At 39.3% G+C, this 12025-nt stretch overlaps 1 protein-coding gene across 4 annotated transcripts in view; it reads left to right on the plus strand.

The window, feature by feature from the left end:
- LOC114659124 (nucleoprotein TPR-like) overlaps window positions 1-12025 on the plus strand; it is a 101748-nt gene that overhangs the window by 6534 nt on the left and 83189 nt on the right. For all 4 annotated transcript variants that reach the window (XR_007935959.1, XR_007935958.1, XM_028811383.2 and 1 more), the window contains exons 12-14: window positions 1692-1889; window positions 1970-2077; window positions 2298-2527. Coding sequence is in view for 2 of the 4 variants with exons in the window: in XM_028811383.2 (XP_028667216.2) it covers window positions 1692-1889; window positions 1970-2077; window positions 2298-2527 (536 nt within the window). In the remaining 2 variants the exon portion in view is untranslated. The remainder of the gene's footprint in view (window positions 1-1691; window positions 1890-1969; window positions 2078-2297; window positions 2528-12025) is intronic.

Here is a 12025-nt window from a genome sequence, read left to right on the forward strand (position 1 = left end):
ATTACTTCCTATTTGCAAATTACTCAAACTTTTTTCCCCCAGAATTAGGAACTATTTTTATTTATGCTGTGTCAGGGCAATTCTCAAAATATATCACAGAAAAACATAAGATTAAGAAATGTATAACTTCACTGGTAAATCTAAAAGGGATAGAAAATAGGTTTTCTATGTGCCCACCACCCTTATTTCACATATGATAGTATTTGTTTGAAAGGATGTTTTTAGTCTTATCTAAGCGAGTATAGACACCACTAAGGTGTATCTTTATTTTTTTTTTTTTTTTCACCCTTAAGTTTTTATTTTAACTTTTTGAGATTCACTTAATATCTGTTCTGTCATGTGCTTCCAAACAAGGGTTATGTGGTTTTTTTTTTTTTTTTTTTATGGGGGGCTGTTCTTATTTGATAGCTATTCTGTTACATATTTTTACTATGTCTGTTTCCAAATCAGAGGATTATTAGTAATTTTAGAGCAAATATTCATATTTTTAATTCATTTAATTTTAAATAACCTGAGATTTTATAGTAATTGTCTTATCTGGCTTCCTTGCCTTCTATTTACAGTAAAGCCTCAGAAGGCATGTACTACCCCAATTCTGTAACAAGAACATGTAAAGAATTTTCCTAATCAAATTAATTTTCTACTCCTATAAATATTTGCTTCTCTCTGGAATATCTGCTACACTTGAATCCCTGAAGCCTACGAAAAAAGTTTTAATGCCGGGCCACCTTAAATTACTTCACACCTCTTCATCAGCGCGATTGACACATTTGCAAATCGGCGCAAGCAGCATGCTCACTCATCCCCCTCCAAGGCAGCTGAAGTCAAGTCAGACACCAGAGTGTCTGGGAATTAGGTGTCTGGAATTTTATATAGGGTAAATAATGTATCGTTATTTGGAATACATACATTTCATGTGTTCCTGTCTACAACAATCTGGATAAATGTAGGATGACAGGAAATGTGAGACAAATGTTGAAAACATAACTAAAACATTTTTCATATTATAGTAGTAATTGACAGAATGCTGACGTGAAGTGTGTAATGTATGAAGACTGAAGTCCAAATATCCAACACTTCCACAAAAGGTATAACGGAACAAGAGTGCTGTTGTTCAAGTATAACCGAAGAATTAGAAATTATTCCATTTACATGTTGCTGGCAATATGTAGAAACCGAAGCCCAACTATCAATTGCATGGCTGGTTTAGAAGTAAGGACAGCTGCTCCTAAATCAAGAGGTTGCGGGTTCGATTCCTGGTCTTCCGCGCGTTTTCCGTTTTGACTAGAAAGCTATTATTATAATAAAAACGTACAAAAGGCACAAATGCAGTACCTGATTTAATTTTCATTCTGCTAGATGTTCCCAAAGAAGTGTTGTAAATAAATAGATAGATACTTTATTAATCCCAGGGGGAAATTCACATAGACCAGCAGCAAAAAATATTAAATTAAAGAGTAATAAAAAATGCAGGTAAAAAACAGACAATAACTTGAATAATGTTCAACGTTTACCCCCTTTGGTGGAATTGTTATTATGTTATATTATTAGTTATGTTATTATGTTAGTCGTCTTTTTAATTTTTTAAATAAACAGAATATACAGAAGTACTTTCTAAGAATGTTATTTGATTTAACATGTTTTGGAAATGTTATATTTATGCAATTTGTTCTCATCCACCCCTATTGTAGCTTTACAATGCATATGTTGAAACTCAGGATCAGTTACTTTTAGAAAAAATGGAGATGAAACGAGTCAACAAATACTTGGATGAGATTGTCCAAGAAGTAGAGGCCAAAGCACCCATTCTTAAACGGCAGCGAGAAGAATATGAGCGAATGCAGACATCTGTTGCTAGTCTGTCTGCAAAACTGGAACAGGCAATGAAGGTATGATCTAATTTTAAATTTCCTCTATGTGGTGTTCATCACTTTAGATGCAAGTAACCTAATTGTTTGGATACACTTAGGAAATTCACAGACTGCAGAAAGAAACTGATGAAGCAAATAAAAGATCATCTGTGCTTGAGAGAGAAAACCAGAGATTTGAGTTATTGGCTACTGATCTATCTAAACAGGCAAGTAAACTTCATTCTGACACTTGGTTTTGGAACAGCTCAAAAACAAAATGTTCATACTTGCTTAACACAAGTATACTATTCTGTTAAGTTGTTTTGTTGCAGTTTGCCATGTATATTTTATCTGCTCAGCTTTTTTTCTTGAGTTTTAATTAAAACAACTAATATCCATCTACTGCATGATTCATATTTTTACCCCTATTTGAATTGTACCATAAAGATCAGAGTGCTACTAATGGAACTGGAAGAAGCACGTGGAAATCATGTTATTAGAGAAGATGAAGAGGTCAGTTCTGCAGATATCAGCAGCTCATCTGAAGTAATTTCTCAGCATTTAGTCACCTATCGCGACATTCAGGATCTACAGCAACAAAATCAACGTCTCCTAGTGGCACTTCGGGAACTTGGGGAAGCTAAGGAGAGAGAAGAACAAGAAACAACATCATCAAGGTAACAATAGTTGATAACCTGCTGGGTTGTTGTTTCAAACATTAACTTAAGTTTACCTATTTGAATTTCAGTAGTCTTTGTATGCTTACAGTGGCATTAGGTGCTTTTGCATGGACTAGATTTATTAAGAATTGACTGACATGTACATGTACATGGCTGAAAAATTACGAGAGCAACATAGAGGTATTGCTTCCTCACAATTCAAGTGACTTTGAGTCGAGTCCTGTATCTGGTCATCTCTCATGCTCATTCTTTCCCATGTTTTGCACTGGTTGTTCTATTTTCCTAAAGACATGCAGGATAGATAAGTGATTTTAAAATATCCCATTGGGTGTGTAAATAAGTGGTCCTGAGTTTGACTGGTGCTCCATTCACGGATGTTTCCTGCCTTGTGCACAGTGTTGCAAAAACAGGTTTTGGAATCCTGCCCTGATACTGAAGTGGTTTTAAGACAAATTACAACCTATAGATTACTAAATAGCAGTTTCAACCACTTATCAAAATACTTTTGTATGTGCCCTGTTTCCTTTGCAGCTAATCCCAGACTTCTCTCCTGTGTGCCTCTCAACTGTTAAGATATTAACATACAACTGTAAGCAATAAGTTTAAGTCCAGTTTGCATACTGTTAAGAGTTGTCAAAATGCAGTATGATGTGCATCTATTAAATTGCTACTGGTTCCCATAAGGAGGCATGATGTTTTCAATCTGCATTAAGCACTCGCTTTACTGCGCTGTAAGCCTGATGCAAGAGGGTTGCACGTAGCTGCTTTTCCATCTTCTGCTGCTTTTAATGTAAGCATTTCAAAGCAATTTGCAGACCTTCTCATGGAAAAACTGGACAAACAAGTTTAGAAGATCACGACAAGGCTGACAATCTTCCAGTCACATTCCTTCCTGTAAATGAAAGAGAACTTGGTAGATGCGTCGATGTTCATATTTACATTTACAAAGCAAATGTCTGCAAACTGCATATTTTACCATGGATCACATGGCAGAAAACATTGCAGTGGTACTTGAGGACACCCCGTCATCTTGGGAAGTTTAGAGTGGACCACTTGGTGTGCATTATTTTGGACAACAGAGCGAGCATTGTCAAGGCTGTGCCGCTGAAAAATTAGACTTGCCTTAAGGCTTCTGACGTAGATTTCACTTGGTAATTGGTAGGTGAATGTTATTGGTTTAGTTAATTTACCATTGTGAATATGCATTTTGTATTGCCTGAGTTAAAATTTTCAGTAGTAACATCTAATTATTTACAGTGCATCCGGAAAGTATTTATAGCGCATCACTTTTTCCACATTTTGTTATGTTACAGCCTTATTCCAAAATGGATTAAATTCATTTTTTTCCTCAGAATTCTACACACAACACCCCATAATGGCATGAAAAAAGTTTACTTGAGGTTTATTATTTTTTAAAAATTTATTAAAAATTGAGAAAGCACATGTACAGTGAACCCTCGTTTATCACGGTTAATCCGTTCCAGACTCTACCGTGATAAGTGAATTTTCGCGAAGTAGGATTCTTTATTTATAAATCGAATATTTTTGCAGTTAGAGTATAGAAAACCTGTTTACGACCTTCTAAATACGTTTTTTAACATTATTAGAGCCCTCTAGACATGACATAACACCCTTTAGTCACCATTACACTTGTATTACTCAATATATTAGACAAAATAAGAGAAAATAAGACATATTAGATGTTACAAATATCATTATTACTAGGCTCACCCGCCTTTTAAGGCGACCGACTTTTATCCTCAATTTGTGTGCGCTCCATGTGTACATCAGGCATGTAAGTGTAGGGAATGAGAACATCAAAGTGCCCATTCATAACATCTCCCGAAAACCTAAGTTTTTTTTATCCCCTCGAGTGCCTGTCTAAAGTCGTACAATGTCAGCCCGAATCTGTACCGCTAAAGACGGAGTTTCATGCACCAAATAAGCTATAGATGAGAATAAGCAAGCACCATCTCCCCTGATATTTACTACGCTGTGAGGCATTTGTACTCCATCAACATTAATTATTTCCAGAGACATAATTTTGTCTATTTTTTCAGCGCATCGCGCACAAAAGCAAGGGAACGATGGGAGCACCAGAACTCTGCTCACATTGCGTCGCTTTGTGCCGCAAGTAGCAAGTCTGTGATAAGCAGAATACCGCTACGCTTTGCACTCACGGGACGGAAGGACATCTAATTACACACACATACAGTTCTTACACACAACCACTAACCTATGAAGGCACGACCTCAGTAGGAGAGTATTCAGGTGGTGCAGTATCTTCAGCAGGTGCGTCGTTGTCTTCTTTCGCTGAAGGAGTACTAGGAGTAGGCAGTGGGTGTCTGGGTGCGCGGCTGAAGAACATCTTGATAGGCAGTTGCTGGCGCTGTCTTTTCATATGCGTGAGGAGGCTTTTGTAGGGTATTGCCATCTTTGATCATATCCAAGAGTTTCACTTTCTCCTGGATAGTAAGCATCTTCCTCCGGCACTTATTTTTATTGTCAGAAGGCTTAGAAAAAGCAGCACGTTTAGGAGCCATCGTGGGGCTTAGATAAAAGTTCTCAGAAAGCGCATGCGTAGTGACGTAAGAGTGTATGAGAAAAAAATCGCGATAGAGTGAAGCCGCGAAAGTCGAAGTGTGATATAGCGAGGGATCACTGTACATAAGTATTCACAGCCTTTGCCATGAAGCTCAAAATTGAGCTCAGGTGCATCCTGTTTCCCCTGATCATCCTTGATGTTTCTGCAGCTTAATTGGAGTCCACCTGTGGTAAATTCAGTTGATTGGACATGATTTGGAAAGGCACACACCAGTCTATATAAGGTCCCACAGTTGACAGTTCATGTCAGAGCACAAACCAAGCATGAAGTCAAAGGAATTGTCAGGAGACCTCTGAGACAGTATTGTCTCGAGGCACAAATCTGGGGAAGGTTACAGAAAAATTTTCTACTGCTTTGAAGGTCCCAATGAGCACAGTGGCCTCCATCATCCATAAATAGAAGTTCGAAACCTCCAGGACTCTTCCTAGAGCTGGCCGGCCATCTAAACTGAGCGATCAGGGGAGAAGGGCCTTAGTCAGGGAGGTGACCAAGAACCGGATGGTCACTCTGTCAGAGCTCCAGAGGTCCTCTGTGGAGAGAGGAGAACCTTTCAGAAGGACAACCATCTCTGCAGCAATCCACCAATCAGGCCTGTATGGTAGAGTGGCCAGGAAGAAGCCACTCCTTAGTAAAAGGCACATGGCAGCCCGCCTGGAGTTTGCCAAAAGGCACCTTAAGGACTCTCAGACCATGAGAGAGAAAATTCTCTGGTCTGATGAGACAAAGATTGAACTCTTTGGTGTGAATGCCAGGCGTCACATTTGTAGGAAATCAGGCACCACTCATCACCAGGCCAATACCATCCCTACAGTGAAGCATGGTGGTGGCAGCATCATGCTGTGGGGATGTTTTTCAGCGGCAGGGACTGGGAGACTAGTCAGGATAAAGGGAAAGATGACTGCAGCAATGTACAGAGACATCCTGGATGAAAACCTGCTCCAGAGTGCTCTTGACCTCAGACTGGGGCGACAGTTCATCTTTCAGCAGGGCAATGACCCTAAGCACACAGCCAAGATATCAAAGGAGTGGCTTCAGGACAACTCTGTGAATGTCCTTGAGTGGCCCAGCTAGAGCCCAGACTTGAATCCAATTGAACATCTCTGGAGAGATCTTAAAATGGCTGTGCACCGACGCTTCCCATCCAACTTGATGGAGCTTGAATGGTGCTGCATAGAGGAATGGACGAAACTGGCCAAGGATAGGTGTGCCAAGCTTGTGGCGTTATATTCAAAGACTTGAGGCTGTAATTGCTGCCAAAGGTGCATCGACAAAGTATTGAGCAAAGGCTGTGAATACTTCTGTACATGTGATTTCTCCGTTTTTTTATTTTTAATAAATTTGCAAAAACCTCAAACTTTTTTCATGTTGTCATTATGGGGTGTTGTGTGTAGAATTCTGAGGGAAAAAAAATGAATTTGAATCCATTTTGGAATAAGGCTGTAACATAACAAAATGTGGAAAAAGTGATGCGCTGTGAATACTTTCCGGATGCTGTGTGTGTGTGTATATACAGTGGGTACGGAAAGTATTCAGACCCCCTTCAATTTTTCACTCTGTTATATTGCAGCCATTTGCTAAAATCATTTAAATTAATTTTTTTCCTCATTAATGTACACACAGCACCCCATATTGACAGACAAAAAAAAGAATTTTTGAAATTGTTGCAGATTTATTAAAAAAGAAAAACTGAAATATCACATGGTCCTAAGTATTCAGACCCTTTGCTGTGACACTCATATATTTAACTCCGGTGCTTTCCATTTCTTCTGATCATCCTTGAGATCACCTTCATTTGAGTCCAGCTGTGTTTGATTATACTGATTGGACTTGATTAGGAAAGCCACACACCTGTCTATATAAGACCTTACAGCTCACAATGCATGTCAGAGCAAATGAGAATCATGAGGTCAAAGGAACTGCCTGAAGAGCTCAGAGACAGAATTGTGGCAAGGCACAGATCTGGCCAAGGTTACAAAAAAATGTCTGCTGCACTTAAGGTTCCCAAGAGCACAGTGACCTCCATAATCCTTAAATGGAAGACGTTTGGGACGACCGGAACCCTTCCTAGAGCTGGCCGTCCAGCCAAGCTGAGCTACCGGGGGAGAAGAGCCTTGGTGAGAGAGGTAAAGAAGAACCCAAAGATCACTTTGGCTGAGCTCCAGAGATGCAGTCAGGAGATGGGAGAAAGTTGTAGAAAGTCAACCATCACTGCAGCCCTCCACCAGTCAGGGCTTTATGGCAGAGTGGCCTGTCGGAAGCCTCTCCTCAGTGCAAGACACATGACAGCCCGCATGGAGTTTGCTAAAAGACACCTGAAGGACTCTGAGATGGTGAGAAATAAGATTCTCTGGTCTGATGAGACCAAGATAGAACTTTTTGGCCTTAATTCTAAGCGGTATGTGTGGAGACAACCAGGCACTGCTCATCACTTGTCCAATACAGTCCCCACAGTGAAGCATGGCGGTGGCAGCATCATGCTGTGGGGGTGTTTTTCAGCTGCAGGGACAGGACGACTGGTTGCAATCGAGGGAAAGATGAATGCGGCCAAGTACAGGGATATCCTGGACAAAAACCTTCTCCAGAGTGCTAAGGACCTCAGACTGGGCCGAAGGTTTACCTTCCAACAAGACAATGACCCTAAGCACACAGCTAAAATAACACAGGAGTGGCTTCACAACAACTCTGTGACTGTTCTTGAATGGCCCAGCCAGAGCCCTGACTTAAACCCAATTGAGCATCTCTGGAGAGATCTAAAAATGGCTGTCCACCAACGTTTACCATCCAACCTGACAGAACTGGAGAGGATCTGCAAGGAGGAATGGCAGAGGATCCCCAAATCCAGGTGTAAAAAACTTGTTGCATCTTTCCCAAGAAGACTCATGGCTGTATTAGCTCAAAAGGGTGCTTCTACTAAATACTGAGCAAAGGGTCTGAATACTTAGGACCATGTGATATTTCAGTTTTTCTTTTTTAATAAATCTGCAACAATTTCAAAAATTCTTTTTTTTGTCTGTCAATATGGGGTGCTGTGTGTACATTAATGAGGGAAAAAATTAATTTAAATGATTTTAGCAAATGGCTGCAATATAACAGAGTGAAAAATTGAAGGGGGTCTGAATACTTTCCGTACCCACTGTATGTGTATATGTATGTATGTGTATATATAATATAAATATTAAAAAAAAACAAAAAGGACCAAGTCGCCCGACCATGGGGTACGCACGCATGCACGCACGACAGAGCCCCGCCCGCCAACTCTAACCCTCCTCCTGCGTCATGGGATACGCATGACAGAGCCCCGTCTGCCAACTCTAACCCTCCTCCTGCGTCCACCCTCACTCTCGAGGCATGAGCAGGCAGTGCGCATGGTGTACGCACGACAGAGCCCCGCCCACCAACTCTAACCCTCCTCCCGCATCATGGGATACGCACGACAGAGCCCCGCCCGCCAACTGTAACCCTCCTCCTGTGTCCACCCTCGCTCTCGAGGCATGCGCACTGCCTGCTCATGTGCCCGCCCCCAACTCCTCACCAAACACATCCTGAGTCGCTTTGGTCTGTGATACAGTCCGCATGCACCTCTGAGCCACGTTGACTGTTCATTTTTCTAACATGGCCACCGCATCACATGTGTTTCATGGAAACAACTCTTCTTTCAAGGTTATACAAATTCCTGCATCAGGTAGCTGTTTCTTTCTATCAGTCAGAAACTTCTGGAAAAATGCCATCGACGAAACTGTTGCTCTCGAACTTCGCAACATGGCTGTAACTTTTGTTTGCCAACATTGCGATAACTTCGGTGACGTGCTGTCCATTGTTCTTAGTCACGGAAGCATCGTCATACAGTCTGCTCAACAATACGCTGACTACATGAATGCTTCCACAGTTTATGGTGGCGAAGCAGAAATTGTGGCGATGTCCCAAATACTTCCAGCTGCTGTCACCATTCACCGATGTCCCAAATACTTCCAGCTGCTATCACCATTCACCGATGTCCCAAATACTTCCAGCTGCTATCACCATTCACTTCCGAGAACATCCTTCATTCCCCAAAGAATTTCTTAGCAGTCTTACTCCCACTGGCATGCCTCCGCATAAACTCAAAATTAAAATAGGTTCAGTCGTCGTGGTTCTCAGAAACCTTATACCAGCAAGATGTCTCTGTAATGGCACTAGACTGACTATTACCAGCATTCACCGCAATGTACTGGAGTGTAAAACTATCGCAGCTGCTACCTCACACAGTGGCGTAGGTCGAGTTCGCGCCACTCGGGGTGGGGCTTCAATTTACTGCCCTCCAACGTATCTGAATATGTTAACTTATTTAAATAGAAAAGTAAAATGACATATTGAGAAAAATTAAGATACATTTTGCATAGATTTATTTATATATAGAGAAACAGCAATATTTTTTTATATAATTATTTATAAGCATCAACTAGACAAGAATATAGTACAGACGCACTGATAAGCCATGTTCTGGTTATTAGTTTAATATAATTACGCTTTGAAAACCAGAACCGGTGTGGTGTACAAGTAATAGGTGGGGATGAGCAAGAACGCATTCGGATTGATAACAAAACAAAATTATACATTGTGAATTAGTTGTTTATCTTCCTAGAAATTATCGGTGTAATGTTTATTTTTGTTATTGACTCATAAATTTCAACTGCCATGTCTGATGCCGTCACAGAAGGACCATCAAAATGATTTTTGAAGCATTTGTGGATGAAAATCAGAGAATTTGACTTTTTCATTCATGAGTGATATTTTTCCGAACCCTGTTGCTTACACGTGAAGTGTTCTGAGCCTTTTGGCCAATAATGCCGCCCCCTCCGCCCGCCCCTACCTCACAAACTGTCCTTATTCCCCGGATTTCCCTGACCCCATGAGATTCAAATTTGCCTTTTACTTTTACACGCAGACAATTTCCTGTTAGATTAGCCTTTGCAATGACAATTAATAAGGCACAGGGACAAACTTTCAAAAAGATATGCCTGTATCTGCCAAAACCAGTTTTCAGTCACAGACAATTGTATGTTGCTCTCTCCAGAGTTCCATTTTTTTCATTCACGCACAGTCGTATCCTCAAACCCACCCCATTTGGACAACTGTGTCTTTCAGGAAGTGTTCACCCTTCAATAAATAATTATGCGGCGTATACTATTGCACGGGTCGGCTAGTTACAATGTACTACAGTTGAGTTGCTTTGAATACTAGGCTAATTGTTAATAGTACATGAATATATTGTTTTTCATCGCTACAGAGAGCTGGGAGAGATGGCAGAATTGAAAGAGAGAGGTTTAGGGTTTTTTTACGTTTATTTTTTTAAATGTATTTTTCTTTTTATACAAAAAAGGCAGAGAGATCTGGCAGCAGGTCAAGAGAAGTTTAATCTACCCAAACAACTGATTAGAATATAGATTTATTGCAGCTAGTAATGCAGATTTGGTTATTTGCACTGTTAATCTGTTTTGCGCAGTGTTTTTCTACATTGACACAATGCCTTGTTAATTTGAGCTATTTAAAGTAAAGTCATTCTGAAAACTTGAAAATCCAAAAAATATTCCACAATTTTTAGGGAAATGTTAAAATTTAAGAAATGCCACATAAGCTACACATTTATCTGCTTATTTTGTTCTGAACTTGTTTGTTCAGAATATATGAGGATATTTTTAAAAAAGAAACTGTAATATGAAACTATCGTGATAATTAAATCAATCGCTATAGAAAAAAGTGGTAATATTTTTCTCCATGTCTTCAATTTCTACTCTGCATACACTGCAAACTTAAAGGTTTAACTAAGCTTTGAATTAGCAATGATTATAAGAAAAATCAGTATGTTTGCCATTTTCATACTGTTCATTTGGATCCTAATTACTCTGTCTAATAAATTTACAACCTGTTTTTACTTGAATCTTGTATCTTTTAGAATCTTAAGAGAAAATTTTAAATCAATTTACATCCGATATTAAATATACTTGAGTGTTTAACATGGGATTTTGTGTCCAGAGCTTAAAGGTTTAAGGGACTTGATTTAAGTAAAGACAAATGGTGCAAGTTTTCTAATTGCTGGCTGTTTACTCAGATGTCTTACTGTTGCCAGCAATAAATCTATGTTCATTCACATTTTGACTTGTATTTACAGTCCAAGTTCATATTTTATATATTGTTTAATGGACAGTTCAGTATTATGAATTTTAAACAGTCTTCATATGGCTTATTTATATACCAATGCAGCTTTACCTTCAGGTTTTGTTCATTTATTAGTGAACTATTAAGTTAATAGGACTAATTTTACAGATTTGTAAATTGCTCTAGAAAGAAACAATCGTAAATAAATGCAGTATAAAGATGATTACAAATACTTAATCACTTTTAGTTCTTTACTCATAGTAGTTTACAAATGAAAGACTCACAGGGTCTTAAATTATATTAAAGATAGATGTATAGCGAACAGGAAGTCTTGTGGACTCCAGGTAAAAAAACATATTACTGCTGCATGTATTTTGGTTTAGCAATCATCGGTGATATACACTATATGCTTTTAGATCACTTTGTTCTGGCAGTGAATCCTGTTTTTGTATTTTCACGTGGTGCAAATGTACTGTATGTGTAGTATATTTTCAGTGCTTCATATTCTAAAATAACCTATAGAAAGACACATTGCCTTCAGAAAGCTTTGTTGCAATTATTGTAAATGGTATTTTGCAGATAGGCACATAAACATATAATTGTTTTCTGTTGCAAAAGTACCGTCTATCGAAGGTATGTCTTTTTGTCTGTAAGAAACCACTCTGTACTCACTGGACCAATATTGTAGCTGGCTTTTTATATACCAGTGGGTTGAGAGAACTCTGACAAAACTGGGCAAATTGAAGAATGGCATT

The sequence above is a fragment of the Erpetoichthys calabaricus genome, chromosome 10 (assembly GCF_900747795.2).
Source record: "Erpetoichthys calabaricus chromosome 10, fErpCal1.3, whole genome shotgun sequence".
Taxonomy (NCBI): Eukaryota; Metazoa; Chordata; class Cladistia; order Polypteriformes; family Polypteridae; genus Erpetoichthys; species Erpetoichthys calabaricus.